General features: G+C 37.4%; 1 protein-coding gene across 2 annotated transcripts in view; it reads left to right on the forward strand.

Moving 5' to 3' along the window:
• Positions 1-20,222, forward strand: part of LOC135084560 (uncharacterized) — a 131,574-nt gene that overhangs the window by 102,603 nt on the left and 8,749 nt on the right. For both annotated transcript variants that reach the window (XM_063979323.1, XM_063979322.1), the window contains one exon: positions 10,479-10,509. In XM_063979323.1, coding sequence (XP_063835393.1) covers positions 10,479-10,509 — 31 coding nt within the window. The remainder of the gene's footprint in view (positions 1-10,478; positions 10,510-20,222) is intronic.

The raw sequence follows: 20,222 nt of genomic DNA on the forward strand, positions 1-20,222 counted from the left end.
GATTTTCTCTGTGGAGGGCACATTGAGCCAGTTGGATAGAGCCATATCAGAAGCCTACGAAATTTAACACCAGTCATAACAATCCAAACTAGAAGGAAGAAGCGTATAATATTTATTATTGCCTTGTTGTGACTACAATTTAGAAATAAAAAGTGTAATAAGAAATCCCAGTAACTGCAACGTTTGGTAGAGTTTGAGGAAATCGTTATCTTAACGTTTAGGATCAAGGTAAACCCGTGACATTGATCGAGCGTTTTGATTCGATTTCAAGTTCGTTTATCGATTCGTTCTGTTGTAATGTAGCACCTAAGTAAAGCAGTACGAAGTAGGTACAGTCAGCGTCAAATATTTCGTGACCCAAAGTGGCCAAAAAGTTGACAACACAAACTTATTCGAAGAAACAAAGAAATGTTGCGAACTTCTTGGCTACTACTACTACGAACTATTTGAAGCTGACTGTACTAGATAACCCAAGATATTCTGTGACATGGCAGATTTTCACAAATAAGTAGGTCACCTAAATTATGTAATCTATTTGCAAATTAATTAAGTGGATATCAATCCCTTACAACAAAATAGAAATATTGCATTTTCCCGCATGAATCTAGATTTACTACTACTAAAACCTACTTCAATGTTGTTATGGGGGACTTCAACGCGAAGCTGGGCATGCGAAGTGATGATGAGCTGAGAGTGGGGCAATTTGGATGTGGGCAACGGAACCCCAGGGGGCAGAGGCTGGCCGAATTTCTGGAGAAGGAAGACCTCTTTGCGATGAACTCCTTCTTCCAGAAGCCGCCTCATAGGAAGTGGACATGGATGAGTCCCGATGGTTCTACGAAAAATGAGATTGACTTCATCATGACCACAAAGCGACGAATATTTAGTGATGTCTCCGTGATCAACAGGGTGAAAACCGGTAGTGATCACCGAATGGTCAGAGGCATACTAAATATTAACGTCAAGCTAGAAAGGTCCCGTCTGATGAAGTCTACGCTCCGACCCTACAATTCCCATATCCACTGCCCCGAGAGCTTTCAGCTCGAGTTGACAAATCGCTTTGCATGCCTGGAAAACTGCGAGTCAGTGGATGAGATCAATAACGGGTTCGTAGAAACTGTCCAGGCGGCTGGGCTTAAATTCTTTAGACCTCGTCGTAAAGACAAGCCGCAAAAGCTCACCGACCACACCCTCAACCTCATGGCAGAACGACGTGCAATGACGCTGCAGTCCTCCGTTGACGCTACGGCATATAGGCAGCTCAATAGACAGATAAGGAAGTCCTTGCGACATGATATTCGCAACTTTAATACTAACAGTATTAAAGAGGCGATAGAGCGGAACCAAGGCTCCAAAGTGTTCGCAAGAGACAACTCTATTGGGCAAAGCCAGCTGACGAAGCTAACGACGGCGGACGGTAGTGTAACGTCAACAACAGCCGAGGTTCTGGGTGAGATCGAGAGGTTTTATGGACAGCTATATACCTCGGTCACCAAACCCGTTGATAGCTCAACTTCAGATCCAAGAGCTAAGCTAACTCGACACTATACCGAAGATATCCCGGACATCAGCCTATACGAGATTAGGATGGCTCTCAAACAGCTAAAGAACAACAAGGCACCGGGTGATGACGGAATAACATCGGAGCTTCTGAATGCGGGTGGAACACCGATACTGAAAGTCCTTCAGAGACTCTTTAACTCCGTCCTACTCCAGGGAACTACGCCAGAGGCATGGAACAGAAGCGTGGTGGTGCTCTTCTTCAAGAAAGGTGATAAGACCTTGCTGAAGAATTACAGACCCATCTCGCTTCTGAGTCATGTCTACAAACTGTTTTCGAGAGTCATCACGAACCGTCTCGCGCGTAGGTTCGATGACTTCCAGCCTCCCGAACAAGCCGGATTCCGAAAAGGTTATAGTACCATAGACCACATCCATACGCTGCGGCAGGTTATACAGAAGACTGAGGAGTATAACTTGCCACTATGCTTGGCGTTCGTGGACTATGAGAAGGCCTTCGATTCGATTGAGACTTGGGCAGTGTTACAATCTCTCCAGCGGTGCCGTATTGACTATCGGTATATCGAGGTGCTGAAGTGCTTGTACAAAAACGCCACCATGTCGGTCCGAGTACAGGAGCAGAGCACGAGGGCGATTCCACTGCAGCGAGGCGTTAGGCAGGGAGATGTTATATCTCCGAAACTGTTCACCGCTGCATGGAAAGGATTCGGCATAAACATTAATGGCGAGTACATCACTCACCTTCGGTTTGCCGACGATATTATGGTCATGGCAGAATCGTTGGAAGATCTTGGCACAATGCTCGAAGACCTTAATCGAGTTTCCCAACAGGTAGGCCTGAGGATGAACATGGACAAAACGAAGCTTATGTCGAATGTCCATGTTACGCCCTACCGAGTTTCAGTTGGGAGCTCAATTCTCGAGATTGTCGACAAGTATGTCTACCTCGGACAAACGATTCAGCTAGGTAGGTCCAATTTCGAGAAGGAGGTCAATCGTCGAATCCAACTCGGCTGGGCAGCGTTCGGGAAACTACGCAACATCTTTTCGTCCAAATTACCTCAATGCCTGAAGACTAGAGTGTATAACCAATGTGTGTTACCAGTGATAACTTATGGCTCGGAAACGTGGCCTCTCACTATAGGCCTTATACAGAAGCTCAAAGTTGCACAGCGTGCTATGGAGAGGGCTATGCTTGGTGTTTCTTTGCGAGATCGAATCAGAAATGAGGAGATCCGTAAACGAACCAAAGTCGCTGACATAGCCCGACGTATTAGCAAGCTGAAGTGGCAATGGGCAGGGCACATAGTACGCAGAACTGACGGCCGATGGGGCAGAAAGGTTCTGGAATGGAGGCCGCGTACCGGAAAACGCAGCGTGGGACGTCCACCTACAAGGTGGACCGACGACATCGTAAAGGTAGCAGGGAAGCGCTGGACGCAGGCCGCTACCAATCGATCAACATGGAAAGCATTGGGGGAGGCCTATGTTCAGCAGTGGACGTCCTGTGGCTGAAATGATGATGATGATGATGATGAATCTAGATTTGTCACAGAGCTAGATGTATGTGAAAATACTTAAATAACATACAAACCAACAGTTAGATTTTATTGTCTAGCTAATTCAGCTTATAGAGAGAGGTTTTAAGTGTCTCTAAGAAATAGATATGATTTGAAATAGGTACATGGTGCCACAACTCGACCGTTTAGTATAAATTTAGACAATAATATGAATTCTAGCCACAGTCTTAATACATTCCACTAATATAAGAATTGGAGAAAGACGCTAGAAACCAGATTGACTGGTATGATAAGTTTATGTTATTGAATCTATTATTTTTAGCATTTTGCTATGTCTGAGAGTCCTCCACCTGGACATGAGCTCCCCTGGCTTACCTGGAAGTCTTTAAATAGACTTTGGACGCAGGTTGGCCGTAGTAAGGACAATCTGCTATGGTGGGGGTTCTTGGATGGCTTGAACATGGAGTGCAGGTGCGGTTTTGTTCCCCAGTCGATGAAGCACCTGATGTCGTGCCCTGAGTGCCCGAGCAACTGCACTCAGGAGGATTTGATGAGTGCTAGTGACAACGCCACCCTCGTGGCGGAGTTTTGGGCTGACACTGTGTAGGTTTGTTGTCGACACGAAAAGAAGAAGCATTTTGCTCACAATCCTAACATTCCTAACTACTATCATCTTAAACAATCTAATCTGACGGAAGGACTTCGAGATTCTAGGTAATTCTTGAAATCTTGTTAATCAGGAAGCAATTCTAGACTCCACAAATTCTAGCAATTCTAGACTCTAGCATAACAGACTTAACAAATGTTGTAGCAAAGTAGCTCATATCAGAACTGCTTAAGCTACATATTTTAGGGAGTGTGTCGTAGTCTGTCTGTACAGTCAGAAACAAAAAAAGTTTGGTCCCTACTTAACGTCAAGACTGCTCTAAATGCCCTTCAATTAGCCAAAAATAAAACATCTAAATACACGATTACATCTCTATTATGTATTTTAGTAATTCATATTGAGTATTAGAGTTACTGGATTCATAGGAACGATGATTTTTTACTGAAAATGAGAGAGATTTAATATTTCATTACGATAAAAAAACTGAAGTGTATTTTATTCATCATATTTCCAAATGCTTGCTTTTCCATTTTAAGGCAATGAGGGTTTTCGCGAATAAAAGATCCGCTAGATGGCGGGACGTGGATGTGGGGTCTGACTGCTGCGTGATTGGTGGATTTTGACATATCTGTCAATGTCATGTCAAAAATAACCAATCATGCAGCATTTGGACCTCGCGTCTACGTATTGCCATCTGGCGGATTTTTGATTCGCGTAAACCCTCATTAGTGTGTATTACTCAGGGAGGATATATGAAAAATATGCATAATCTATTTAACTACTTTCCTACCTACCTTCCAATCACTTTTTCTGTAGACTGTAGGTACTCTGCCCTAAATGAATGCGTAGGTAATTGCTATTATAAAAGGCATACCTATGAATGCTGACATCCTGATTTTGTTCATGCTTTAAATTGGGTGGTTTGGTACCAGTAATTCCAAAATACTATTCAAAAACACTTTCTAGCCCTGAAAACCGAATTTAGTTTTCAATTGGATGTAATAATATATTTTTTGTAGCTTTTAAAATCAAATCACGTCACTTCCGTAAAAACTCTATGGAAGAGATGCCTTTTGACAGTTCTTAGAAAGTATGTCACCCTGTATGACAGTATTAGATTCTGCAACCTCAAGCGGCAAAAATCGGAACTAATAACCAAATATTGATAGCCACCTCCATTGTCATAGGTGGGACACGGACGGTTCAGTGTTGGACAACTATACCCTATTGTATGACAGTTAAAAAGATATTGTTAAAACATACTCGCTTTTACCGAATTGAAAGCGGTTGGATACACTTTCCACTTATAAATATGAGTCAACAGTTCATCAATATTCAACAAAACTGTTTTGCACGACGCTTGTTAGTATAAATTCGTTTTAATTGTCGCATGACGTCACACTGGCTGGTTTGGACTCAATTTGACACTTGTATAAATCAAAATTGTTCGTGTAGCTACAGATTGTTTGGCCAAATGTGCTTTAAATCAAGTGACCTATTTTCAACACCTGTATGTAGATTGGGAAGTACCATTTCTATAATCTAAAGGGCGCATTCGTATAACATTAAACTAGACATCAGCAGGTCTTTAAAATAAAAAGCAGTATCGTAGCAAATAGGCCAAAAAGGCTATTTTGCTGTCAAAGAAAACGTGTAGAGCCAGTACTGCAACTTGCTACTAAAAATATTGTTACATCAACGGATAATTCACTTATTTTTTAAACCTGAGACAGTGGTGACTGAGTTTGTTGCGGCGCTTCTTTCCAACACAAATGCTCAATGTTTGTCTCAAAGCGCTAGTAAAAAACTCATCGGACATAAAAGTCGCTTATGAGCAAAATATTAATTTATTTGTCAAAGATTAAACGAATTATAAGAAAAAACACTGTTTTTATTTGCTTTTCAAGAATTACGAGTAGGTCACTATCTTTACCAATACATTCATAGTGTAATCTACTGAGCCCAAAATGTACGTCGAGTCCTACCTGTCTAGTTTATCATGTTCGATATCAGCTAGATTCTATTTATCTGATCGATTCCGGCAACCTAGTTTTAGATTATGGGAAAGTACGGTATAAAGCTAGATATAGATAAATAGGCAAGTACCTACTCTTTATTGCGAGTATATACCACATGAAATGAGCATTCATACCCTTCAAGTCCTACAACGATATACGATTGGATACGAACGAAGCGATTTTATTTACCTTTACGTTTAGTATGCGGAATGGAATTCTCTTCCATCGTCTGTCGTCCTACACTCTTATAAGCTGGGTGTCTTAAAACTCGAATATTTTAATGAGTACTTAAGTGTACACAACCTCTGATTAAGATCAAAAGCAGACACCGGCTTATAAAAACATTAACTGTAAAATGTTTCTGAAATCGTCCATACAATGATGTTTTCGTTAAAAATATGTTTTTGATTGAAAAGTTACAGAAACGCAATAAGCAAATTGATTCACATTTATCACTTAACTGCCAGCAAACGCATGCATGTTGCCGATGATTAACTATTTTTAAATACCTCCCGATAACCTTTCCACAGAGTCATCATATCACGTATCACTTACTTGATCCTTGTCCCAAGACATATGAATCATGGCACGTGTTGGTAATCGAACCCACTGCCCTAACTAGGTATAGAGAGTAAACTCAATATTCATAACTGCGTTTGACCGTAATTGTTGAGGAGAGTCCATTGAGAACGATAGAAGGTATTATTGTATTATCATGACTAGCTATTGCCCGTGACTTTGCCTATAAACGTTTATGACTATGTAGCTGATAGATAAACATGGCACTTTGTACACTAAACAAAACAAGAAAAGAAAGAAATGCACAAAAAATACGACACATTTTAGAATACGTAAATTTCAACTTATAACAAATCGTCAAGGATATCTCTCGATCAAAAATAAGGCTCTTAAATCACTCTGTTTGATACCAATACTAATGTTAATTTGGATATTCCAGACTTTAGAAATAATCAAATATTGTTTTGCCACATTCATAGCGCATACACATTAGATCTTAAAATTCAGGCAGTTCTTTTCTGAGGCCCAATCTATCTTTTCATTTTAAATGGTCTTGCATTTTAAGCCTGAAAAAGTATCAAATAAAACAATAGACAGACATTCTTTCACATTTATAGCATTAGTCATGCATATTAATATTTATTCATACCAATCTGTGCCTTCGATTGCCCCAAATCATCACAAGTAATTGAGACTTGTTTATGAATCAAAAGTGGGACACCCTGTATGCTGCCATGCCACTTAGAGGCCATTGATACAATTTAGACCAATTTATACCTGTGAAAGCAGTAGTATTAATTTGATACGTTATTTTTTGTTATTTTTAACCGACTTCAAAAAAGGAGGAGGTTATAAAATATGTTCGGCTGTTTGTATTTTTTTTTTCTCTAAAACCGACACGCTCGTACATAAAGAGATTAATTTTACATTCATTAATATAAAATTAATATTTTTTAACTTATTCTTTTGTTTAAAAACTTGCAAGGACAATTTATTACGATTTGCTATTTGTTCTGGGATTCTGAGTCATGTTTCTTTGTTTTAATCAGTATCTTAGTCACCCATCCGAGTTTTCGTATTAAATAAAAAAATATTTTGAATAATAATGAAGAAAGATGAGTAACTATGCCCATAATTTTGTTGTCTAACAGCGACTTGGCCCACTTTTAGCTTGGTCCAACGTTTGGTGGGCCAAGTCGCTGGAAGATTCATTTAATTTCCTCGTGCCTATCACATGATTACTTTACACCATTAAATAATAGGGTGTGACGTCATAAATTACTGTCCCATAACAGCCATTGCCCTAGCTCCTGACATTCTAACGACTCTAACAAGCCCAACCAAAATAACAACGAATTAAATTATAAAACATCCTGCCGTGTCGGCGCATATTACAACATCCTCTACGCAATTGGGCTCACAGATGTTTTGTCGCGAGTGTGCATCGAACTATGGACCCTATCCAGACTAGTGTTCACACGATATTTTAAGGCTGGGTTGCACCATCTTACTTTTACTTTATCAAACGTCAAAAATCTGTCAAAATCCATACAAAAAACACCGGTTATCGTCAAAGTTACGGTCTGAGTTAGGTGTGTGTGGCCTTACTGTATACTGTATCTATTACGATAACCGGTGCTTTTTGTATGGAGTTTGACAGATTTTTGACGTTTGTCAAAGTTAAAGTAAGATGGTGCAACCCAGCCTTAGTAGCTTTTTTCACGGCTTCGCCCGAGTTAATTGAGCCATAAGGTTCTTACAGATAAGAAACAACATAGGTACTTCACTTAGTAACTAGTTTATACATTTTCAAAGTAATTAATTAAAGTAGATAAGCACATTCTACTGTTAATGTGTCGAATTGTAAGGTTTTTAAATAAATTGGTCGCTTTGACATGTTTTATAGAGTAGGGTCTTAGAGATTATAATATAATTTTCCAATAAAAGACTTATTTTATGAACTCTGTATGTCATCAAATCAAGCAATACACATTTTCCTATAAATATTACCTATGTATTTATGTAGTAGATCATAATATTGAGTTTAAACAACTATTACACATACACACGATAAGATTATATCATGCCTTTCATGGTATCCCAGAACAAAATACTTACCTAAAGAAACTGAAGCAAAGCTTACTTTTGATTGGAAATGCAGACGTGAATCAACATTGTTGAGCGATAGGTAACGAATATGATACCTTAAGAAGACACGTTGTTCTATGATTCATATTAGGCCGTAAGACGGACGTATTCCACTTAGAGCACCCGCCCAAATAGCACCTGTACGAATAGCACCTGGCCTATTCCACTTACAGCACCCATCGATATTTTGTCAGGTGCTATGGCTAATGGCAGCCTAGTGCTGGCTACTAATGTATTTAAGAAGAATAAGAATAATAGAATAAAGATATATGTATGTATAGTTGTATTGTAGGTGCTACTTGTGGACAAAAATGTAAAAATAATTTTAAATCCTCGAATAGCACTTGCCCAAAATATCGATAGGTGCTCTAAGCGGAATAGGCCAGGTGCTATTTGGGCGGGTGCTCTAAGTGGTATACGTCGAAAAACGTAAGGTTGTTACAGCTATGAAAATAGGAAGACCATCTCTACATTTCCCATTGGTTTCGTAAGGCGACTAAGGAATAAATATACGAACATCCAACCCGTCTGGCCAGCGTGGGGAGTGTAAGCCAAATCCTCCATTTGCCTCTGGTAAATTAGAGGGTCGTGCTCCTGCAGTGGAGACTAAATGACCTGATGATGAAGTACTTTTCGAGTTTTAGCTATTAGTTAAACGTTTAGGCGCGATTGGTCCAATTCGCAATTGGTCCAATCGTGAAAAATTCACAAATTCGCGATTAGTCCAATTCGCGATTGGTCCAATTCGAGATTGGTCCAATTCGAGATTGGTCCAATTCGAGATTGGTCCAATTCGCTATTGGGCCAATTCGCTATTGGTCCAATTCGTAATTCGTCCAAATTAAAAGGATATCCAAAATGAAAGAAATAAGGAGGTTATTCAACTTTTACTATTATTGCAGAAAAAAGGGAATTGGTCCAATTACGAATTGTTAAATACTGTTGAGTCTCCAATTTCACAGTCATTTAGTAATCTTTAATTTAGGTATCATATCAACCAAATACTTGACATCTTAGTATTACAACACAAAATAAACTACAGAAACTGCACAGTCCTGCATGTGTTTGCATAAGTGAAAACTAAGTGTACGGTGTACAGTGGACAAACAGTGTGACGTCAGATAGTTTAAAGTTGACAATGACGAAACATAATGACAAGAAGAGCAGTCTGCTATGCTGGTAAGTTCCACTGTTCCAGCAAAAACAGTCTAATGCATCGACAATAAAGATCATTTTTAATCACAACGGCGAAGCACATCAGAACCAATTCTGCATTTATCCTTGCCTTTATGAAAATCTAGTGCTTTTCCATTTCAAAAATCTTCAATAATGCCTTTCCGACACAGATATTTGAAATTTTGTGACGTCATTTGTTAAACAAAACATGTATGACATGACGTCACTATACACGCCCCCGTACTTACTAGTTCGGGACTCATGCAGCGAAATAAATACAAATTAAATTAAAACTCTTTAAAATTCTACTTTGTAATTAGTATGTAGAACACATTAAATTATAAAATTTCGCATCACCGTAATGTAAACCACGTGTTCCCTTAGATTCATCAACGAAATCAATCACTGTACTATTTGATTTATCATGCACGATACAGAAACGTAATAAAGTGTGTTTTACGATAAGGTTACTTTTTATGTGATAAAAAAGGTTTTTAATACAGTTATGCGAATGTAGGTATGTTTGAACAAAGGGATAGCATATGAAATAATCAATTTTTGTTACTTATTAGGCCCTTTTAACTCTACATAAGGTACCACAGTGCTTAGCTGGATGTGGCAATGTTTTTATCCACTGAAGTATGATCATACTTCTGTATTTTTTTTAGTAAGCAATTGCACAAATAACTAATAGTCCCGTTATCCCCTCGTGGCAAGCGTTACGAGTGGGTTCACCGCAACAAAACTCATTTATTATTTTTGCAAGTACGCTTTTAAAAAGCACTTTTACACGTCCCAGTATTAACCCTACCACTGCTTAGGGACTAGGAAATAGTCGAGCGGTTCGACCCAGCTGCAGTGTTCCTCGGATCTCGAGTCGGCCAGTCCCACACCTTCACCGTTGGGTTTTACCTTTAATTGGAACCTTCGCGTATTTTCTTTTACTAATGAGTTTTTTCTTTGTTACAGTTCGGGGCTTATGTCATCATCCATTGAGGAGGTAAGTTTTTAAAAATGTATTATTTTGCCCTATAAATTTTAGAAAAATAAGCAATTAAATATGTTATTGAAATACATAAACATAGGAACCCTAAGCATAAAGCTGTACCTACCTACTGTTCTAGTTTTTACATAATGATGAAGATAGCAACTTCAAAAAATCTTACCCCAGTAATTAGTTTTCCTACATACATATCCACTTACTACCATGCCAACTTTACGTTCGATAACATTCAAAAGCGCGTTAAAAGAATTCCATTTAACTGAAACGGATGTCGCGCGTGATGCGAGACAAATGCTGCTGCGCCCGCGCATCTGGTTCGGATTTGTAGAGCTGGTGATGCTTAGATAGGGCACGGGACTATTCCCACCTCTCGTTCCCACCACTGCAACTCCTGTGTAGCCAGGATCTACAGCTTGACCGCTATAAAAACCCAACCAATGAAGCTTAGATTGGGCAGTGAAAACGATGTTTCCGGCTATTGGGACCGCGGTCCCAGTCCCTGGATCCATAAAAAAATAAAATTTTTCTTCCAGCTATTAGGACCACTCTCTAGATAACTTAAAAAAATATCCAGTCCAGTTGTAATCCAGTGTTTTTGCAATTTATCTCAAATGCTAAAAAAGAGGGATTAGGTATTTCCATCATGTCAGATGCAGGCCACGATCTTCCCCGTTGTGGTTAAAAAAAACCTACGTCAAGTCTAGAAATACATAGACCTATGTACATAACTCGTGCGCAGTTTGTCTGAATTAGAATTTGACGCGTCCGCGGTACTATTCCTTTGTTTTGCCGCCACGTTTGACAGGCGTTATTAATTTCTCTGTGGTTTCTTTGTGTTACACTACAGTTATGTAATGTTACGTAGCTTACGTCTGTTTTGAAACTAAAGAAATCATTGCAATGTTTTTACCTAGTTTTCTTCTCCCATCACGTAGAGATCAAATGTAATCATAACCTTAAACTTTTTAGGAAAACAAGAAAAGCTTACCTTTTTCTGAAGCATGGAATCGTCTTTCTTTATTTATTTTCTTTGACCATAACAATAAATACAGAATTCAAATACACAGAGTCCTCTAACTTGATTATTATACCCAGTTTTTCCTATCTTTCGTTCGTTCGTTTCAGCCGAATGACGTCCACTGCTGGACAAAGACCTCCCCCAAGGATTTCCACAAAGACCGGTCCTGCGCCGTCCGCATCCAGGCACTTCCCCCGACCTTCACCAGATCGTTATGATCATCACTACCATAATCGTGATCATCTTAAACTTTTAGAAGACGGGCTTCTCCGAATGCAGAATAGCTGCAATATTAGGAAAAAGGGATATCTAAAATAACTCAAAGGTGACTGATTGACTGACTGTCATAGTGATCTATCAACGCACAGCCCAAACCCCTAAACGGATCGGGCTGAAATTTGGCATGCAGGTAGATATTATGACGTAGGCATCCGCTAAGAAAGGATTTTACGAAAGTCCACCCCTAAGGGGGTAAAACGAGATCGGCGAGTCGCGGGCGGCCGCTAGTTAATAAATAAACCTAATGCGTGTATGGTGTTTCCTGCCATAATCCCGTTGTCACACTGACAAGGAGTTATGGTGTCCTAAAACTGTACGGATCAGGTGGTTCCCCGCTTCCTGTACCGTGGACAGCCCTTTAGGGATTCGTGGTCAGTAGAATAAAACCTTTTTATTTTTCAGAGTTCTTACACAGTAATACCTAAGATAGAGTTAAGAGAAAGTACTTACTAACTTGTGTGGTTTTGTCTAAAGTCATAAAAATCATAATTTTTAGCTTAGAAAAAGCGCTTTTACTTACACTGGTAGTGGTGGTTTAGAAAGAGATTTTTTTCCGCCAATATGGTGACTTGGCAATCATGACATGGCACTTAAACTAAATTAGCATGGTTGTGACCAATGCTTATTAGACTAAAAGACGACGGAACCCTCAAATTGCTCAGGAATATTTAAGACAGGCGCTTTTATTGTAATATTTCTGGAATATTGTCAAAGGAACTTTGTCGACCAATTTGATGCATCCTGCTTAGGAATCGTAAGGAAATGAGTTATCTTTGACAGGATCCGATCTTTAACTGCTTAAAAATCTATGTTTTGTGCCTAAATGAAAGGATAATGAAGCTAGGAGTCTCAAATTTTGCATGGGGGTTTCTTTTAGAACTTAGGTGCTCACTAAGACGGGATTTTGCAAAATTCAACTCATAAAAGGGGGTAAAACGGGATCCACTCATACGAAGTCGCGGGCGGCCGCTAGTAGGTATAACAATAACTTCAGAAGTCACTTCTTCTATTGGTTATCTGAAGAATTTATTTCTCAACATTCTGGTCTGCCAACAGTTAATAAATAATTATAATTTATTTCGCTCCCAGAGCCATAAAATAAAAAAGTGTGCACTAAAAAGTATCCAAAGAAAAACGCTCTAATAAATGATTCGGCACCATAATAATTTAACGACTCACCTTTTATTATGAAAGCGTGTCGTCAACTTCAAAGTTGATTAGTTTGTTTAGTGATGCGCCGTTCGATACTTTCGATACGATAATACGAATTTGTTTCGTTCTTTCAATCTAAAGCCGTCTGCTGGAAAGCCTCACGCAAGGATTACCACAACAATCAGAGGGCCTAGTGTGAGATTTCATCATTCAGTCAAAAAATGATATTAAATGTATGACGGATTGTCAGGGCCGGATTAACCATCTCGGGGCCCCTAGGCACAACTCGTTTCGGGCCCCCCCTTTTTCATACCACAACAACGCAATTTGGAAATTTTTACTGTCTACATTACGAAATTGAATGAAGGTACCATCATTATCAACAACAGACTTTAGTCATAACATTGCAAAGGTATACTTCTAATTTTTTTAGATACAAAATCGTTTAAAACTTCTTGAAAATTGACCTTTTCTGATACATTATCTTTAACATATGTTTTTTATTTTTCATTTTTTAATCGGGAGTGCTGGGCCCCTGGTCATAGTGGGCCCCTAGGCACTGGCCTAAAGTGCCTTATGGATAATACGGCACTGCGGATTGTACAGCGCCCCTAGCGGGAAACGTTCAAAAACGAAAATTTTCATACATTTTTTAAACTCAAACTCAGCCCACAGTCCTGCGCTGCCCGCATCCAAGTTCTTACCGTGAACTTTGCGTCGGTCCATACCAAAGCTATGCTAGAGATTTCCCTCGTAATTTTAGACTATAAACAAGAAAACTCTAGTCGTAGAGTTCTGGCAGAGTAGAATAGAAGAGGAGAGGAAGAGGCGACTAAGGGAAATACAAGCGAATATCTGGCCTTCCCGAACCTTCTGACCTGCAGCGTAGGGAGTCTAACCCAAATTAAAGAAGTTCATGCTACAGTAGAGTCGAGCGAGCATATATTAAACGATATCTGGAAATCAAGACTAGAATTTCAGGATTTTAAGAAGAATTACTTTCTAAACAATATACTTGTCAAGAACCTGCCAATAAAATTCATGTTTTCAAGACTGTAGTGTTTATACACTTTCGCAAATTGGAAGTTCTTTACGAATTTAGTTTTTCATATTTTTTTATTTATCCTTTTTGTCTATATTCGTAAGTCCTATTCGTATATTTGTTACATCACTAGTTTTATTTTAAACCCTTTTCATCTGTTATAGAAATTCTTTCTTCGTTTAGTCAATTAGAAAGGTAAACTATAGTGACACGATGTGCTTTTACGTCCAACGGAAATTGGATCTAATAATAAATGTGGGTTTGTCTATACTGCTTGATGTTGGACTCTTCTCTTTTTAATTTGACTTTCCAAGTAGAATTTTTACTTCTCTCCCTTTTTGATTATTAAAATTAAATATTATTATTCTTTGAGGGTAGTATGAGTTACATTTACCTACTTTCTTCCGTATCACTAACGTCATATAACGTCTGCTCGTTTGCATAAAAAAAATAAAAATAAAATAAAATAAAAAAAATAGAAAAAAAAATCTCTCCCGATCAAAACATGTTAAAGATTAATGATAAAAAAGTCCACCCACAAGGTGGACCGACAACCTCATAAAGGTAGCAGGAAGGCGCTAGATGCAGGCCGCTACCAACCGTGCGATGAAGAAGTCTTTGGGGGAGGCCTATGTTCAGCAGTGGACGTCCTGTGGCTGAAATGATGAAGATGATAAATGATAAAAACAATCTCTGAAATCTCCCTGTACCGTAGTCGGTTGCAACATTTCTATTTTCTATATTAAAATATTCGATGGATTAAAGCCAATATCAATATAGATAATTCGGAAATGTTGACATTACGTATCTTATCAATGCACGTTATCAAGTTATCAGTTAATGTAAGCTTTGTATTAATACATCCGTTAACTTGTCTGAACTCTGAAATCATAGTTGAAGGGCGGAGTTCGCTAATAGATGGTAGGTAAATAAATAAATAAATAGATTTAAACCTAATTCTTTTTAAACTATGTTTTATGTTGAAGCACAAAAATAGAAAAGTAGTTGAAGCATTCACAAATGAGCGTAATGAATGCAGTAAAGTGTGTTAGGGTGAAAAACCTATATTGGGACGTATAAAAGTGCTATATATAGCCTTAAAAAAGATGAATCTAAATTTTTAGAATTTTCTATAACTTTTTTTTTGTTATTTATTGCATAAAATACTTAAAGCCCGAGGCGTAAATCCTTTTTTCATTCTTTTCTAACTAACTCATTTTGGCCAAAATCAGCATTGTGCCGGTATTGCATTCAGTGAGCGATATATCTTTGTAACTGTGGATGAAATTGCGGTAAAAATATACGTAAATCTGTTTATGCCCCAATAAAACAATTTTCAGAATCGGATTACTAATCCAATTCTCAAACATATTGCAAACAAAAACAAGTTTAATTACAACCATTTATTGCTGTGTTGTTTGTTTACAATCGGAAGTTATCAAAATGTTTCAAATTCTTTAAAAAAGCGTCAGAGGTGAAGGCAATAAGACTTACGCTCGTATTCACAAACGATTTTTATTTTATTTTATGCATAACAAGGCAGTTACTTTACCTTAATCACACCTGATGTTAAGTGGGATGCAGTCTAGGGTGGTACATATCTGCCCTGTAAGTGCCTATTCACTCTCGCCTTGAAAAGGCCCGGATTATAGTCTTCGGGAAAGACAGCAGCAGGCAGCGAATTCCAGTCCCTAGCTGTTTGCATTATAAAAGAGTCATCGAAACGCTTAGATGAATGATGTTTGCTTAAAACAAATCGAACGCACAACGTTGAATAGAGCTCTGTGATTGGTTCGTGTGTCACCCCGTGCATCCACGCGCACTGTGAGACCTCATAGTAATGTTTGTGAATACGGGCGTTATTCAGCCGAACCACACCCACATGGGACAGTAATATCTGGACAGCACATCAAAATTTAACACTAGTATCTTATTCGGTTGTAATACGGTCGATTTTGCAATGAACGTGTAATATGACGTGCTTTCGTTTACGTCACTTTCTTGTCACGGGATCGTATCGAGTAAATAGAATCGGTGATTAATTTACTAGGATTAGTCATTTGATTTCATTCACTAAAGATTGTGTTAACGAGTTTTCACAGGGTTGCCAATAGCGAGTGTTGCCATCATAGCCAAACCAAAACTAGCTTGCGATTAGATAAGTATTAATTTATTCTCGTAATAACGATAATAAATAAATAAATAAACAAATAAAACATTTTAAGGGAATAAAAGGAAGTACTAAAAAACCAAACCCTAAATGATTTAAAAGAAGTCGATTTTTTGTACTTTTTTTTTTCTTCTTTATGGCTCTCGCGGATTGCATTTAGCCACGACAGGGATTTGTTGTACTTTTAAGGCAAGAAAAAAATAAAAATAAATAAATAAAATAAAATTACTAACCCTAAACACTAATTTTATCATTTTCGGCAGCGCCAATCGTGATTTCGACATAAATTCGGACATAAATAAGATGGCGGATGCGCAACGTAACGGCAAATAAAGCACGTAATAACTGGATAGAGTTATAAAATACGTCGAAGTGGACGCCGGTTTACGACAGTTATGTTTATAATAAGAAACTTTAAACGGTTTTAGAAAAATATTTTTTGAAAACACTCGTTGAATTCGTTGATTTGCTGACATACAGCAGAAAATCGGTTTGGCGTCAAAGCTATACTAAGCGGCGGCATTTCAGTTTGGATTTGAAATATTTAACAGTTGCTTGTTTGGATATCACTAAACGTTTATATCATAAATTATGTATAATTTGAAATGTAATTTATTTTATGGGACCTTGAAGTGAACAGATAAATTGTTTATTCATAATTAACTCTCCCGCCAAAATATTATTGCACCTAAATCATCTAGACCAGTCCGAAGACACTAATCCAAACTCCAAATTCCGAAACATGTGTCGTACGTAAACAAGACAACTCAAACGGTACAGATTAAAAACAGAATTTACCGGTTACCGCTGCGGCCGCCCACCGGTTCAAAAATAGACCATTTCGAATGGTCTTCCCAAAGTGTCAGTGTAAGAGCACGCCTTGGGCACAGCAGTCAAGGGCACTATTAAAAAAAAGTGAAAAATTTAGTGTTCGGATTCGGAATTCAAAAGTTCGAATTTAAAACTAGTGATGTAACATTGTGTGATTCAGTGAGTTTGTGTACCAAAATTAATTGAATGATTGACGATGTTGATGGATTTTTTTAAATTAAAATAAATGTAAACAAAAATCATAAATCAAAAGAAACAAAAATAAATCAAGGGGATTAAACAAAACTCTTAACTGAAAGTATTGAAAAAAATATTAAACATTTTTTCTTTTCAAAAATTGTAAGTACAAAATTACAAATTACATAATTGAAATAAAACGAAAATTAAATTAAAATCAAGCGAAAGCTACGAAACTACTACGAAGCTACGAAAACGTGATGATCTCTACACGTTAGATGAATGGTTTTAAGAACCACTTATCTTTTAATTTTATCATAACAGGTAAAATTAAAAATTAAACTTTAGTTAAGTTTTAGAATCTTTTAGTCCTAAAAAGATAATTCATAGCAAATACGTTGCCTAAAAACAGGTACTACTTTATGGGTAGTTCAACTAAAAAGTTGTCGTGCAGACAAAGTCATAAGAAAAAGCTAGCCAAGTGTTTTTAGATATTGTGACAAAATAAACGTCCTTGCCACAGAAAGTCTCAATTCAGTCGTATATCTGACAGATCTAATTTGGCACGAAATGCTTTTGTCGCGAGATTGGTGACTATTAACGCAATATTACTGCGATGCCCGAAATTTATCATTCACAAATACTAAAGAAGAACGCCAACTCATTTGCGTATACAATTATATTATGATTTGTTCTATAATACGCTTGGCTTTACTTGCTTGGTTTATTTATGTAAAGGACTTCAAATTTTTTATTAAAAACTTTTTAAAAACATCGCATCAAAGAAACACATAAAATTGAAAAGTAAAAAAAAAAGTCAAAATTTCTTTATTTGTTTAGACTAATAAATAGTCTTTACAAATCGTCATTTTGCTCTTAAGGAGCCTCTACATGTCTCATAATCTTTTTACCCTACCAGCGCTTCGAGACCAACATTTGGCAAGTGAGATATTATTTGGTATTTTAATCAAACTGTTATAATTATTTCCTTTTTGTTTTTTAATCCGAACACAATCGTTATAGTAGGTAATCGTAATCTATATAAACTATGGCTGTTATTCACATCACTATCATTAAATTATGAATTTCCAAAAAGTATTTACGTAAGTTTTATTTTTTTTTGCGGATACGGTTGCTTTTATTTGTCCTACAGATTATATTCACATTGTTCTGGCTCATTTCGCTAAGCACGGCTGTGAGCAAATGCGTCATCGGGCTTGGTTTTTATACGGCGTGTAAACACTCGTAAAGAGTATCAAACACTGGCATTGAAATGCCTTTCTTAGTCCAGGGTTGCCAGTATCGCACAGAACTGGCCATATTCTTCTAAGTAAGTTTTCGAGTGGCGACATCGAACTGGAAAACGATGGTGGACTGATGACCTGGTGAAGAAAGTCGTTGTAGATATCCTTGGGAGAGGCCTTTGTCCATCAGTGGGCGGCACTAGGTTGAAACGTACAAATTACTACTAATGACGGTTAACTGTTCTCTCAAAAATTTGCAGTTATTGGTAGTCGGGTTTTTAGCAGACAAAGAAGCTGAAGACCGAAAAGATCAGATATGATCTGTGGATAAAGCGAGTTTGTCCAGAATATGGCCACTGGCACCTTCAAGGCTATTTTAAATTAAATACAGACATTTGATTAAGTCTATGAAATTGAGACTATAAGTAGGCCTAAGTAATAATACTAGGTACGCCTCCTTTCACAATATTAATTAACAATTTATCTTCTTTCCCTTTCTGCGGAACTCTCCATATTTTAGGTATACTTGGCAGATTTATAAGAACAACACTGTTCTTCATTATTGAGTTTATCATAATATTATCGTAAATTAGCGTTGTTTTTCGACCTAGAATTCTTCAGACAGCCCTATCGCATCTTGATGGACGCGCTTTCATATTTGATAGGTTCAAAAACATTAACCACATTTTTGCGTTTTTCACGCAGATGTTGGATTTTTGGTTGTCTTTTTGGACGTGTTTTTATAAACTCATGTGCTTCTAGTGAGTTTATAATGGCAGATGATTTTGATATTTACAGTTCTCATACGCAATAGCAAATTCAAGGGCACAATATGTCTACTTTCCAAAATTCTAGTCTAGAAACCCTTTACCTTTGGTTGGAAAATGTGGTTAATAAAATAAAAACAAAAAGTGATAAAAAAGACTACCTGACAATTATTATTCATTTCGGTTTTTTCAAGACCAAAACAAAATGACACATTGGACGACTAGTTTGACATCTTCATTTTTAAAAATGGCCGATTTTCTGCATAATTACAACCGTTGGCACCGACTTAAAAAGATCAAACGTGTGAATCGTCAAGCATATAACATAAACATAATATTATCGGTTTAGTTTGAATCTGAAATGGGTCAAAGTCAACCTAAAAATGCATTTGTAAACATTTTTAGAGTAATAATTTACGTGTTAACCTCTATCAGGCAGAGAAAATGACAGACAGACTGGCTGGCATTCTTATTTTTATCTACACTTGTTTTTGCCCGCGGCCTAACCTGTGGGGATTTATAATATGGTTATAAGTTATAGCTTCTGTAATTATCTGACTTATGAACATCAATTTTGTAAAGATTTATTAAATACTAGCTTTTGCCCGCGGCTTCACCCCCGGGAAATTTAGTTTGTCACAGATCGTCAAAAATTATAGCCTATAATTATGTATTCTGGGTTATAAACAATAATACTGTAAAGTTTCATCAAAATCCGTTCTGTAGTTTTTGCGTGAAAGAGTAACAAACATCCAGACATCCAAACTTTCGCATTTATAATATTAGTAGGATGGTCAGTTGTTATTGCTTAAAAAGGGTAATAAACATTACAAACTTTCAATTTCTCATTATTATTATGGGGAAACATTTTTGTAAAATCTATGTAAATTAATAAAGTGTTCATATACACTCATACACTTTATTTCATGAAGTTCATCGCCTGCTTTCAATCCTTTCTAAGTATTTTCTGAAAAAAAAAAATGAATGCCCAATCAATTTCTACGCCTAATATTGTTTCAGCAGTTACATA

This window comes from Ostrinia nubilalis, chromosome 26 (genome assembly GCF_963855985.1).
Source record: "Ostrinia nubilalis chromosome 26, ilOstNubi1.1, whole genome shotgun sequence".
NCBI classification, from domain to species: Eukaryota; Metazoa; Arthropoda; class Insecta; order Lepidoptera; family Crambidae; genus Ostrinia; species Ostrinia nubilalis.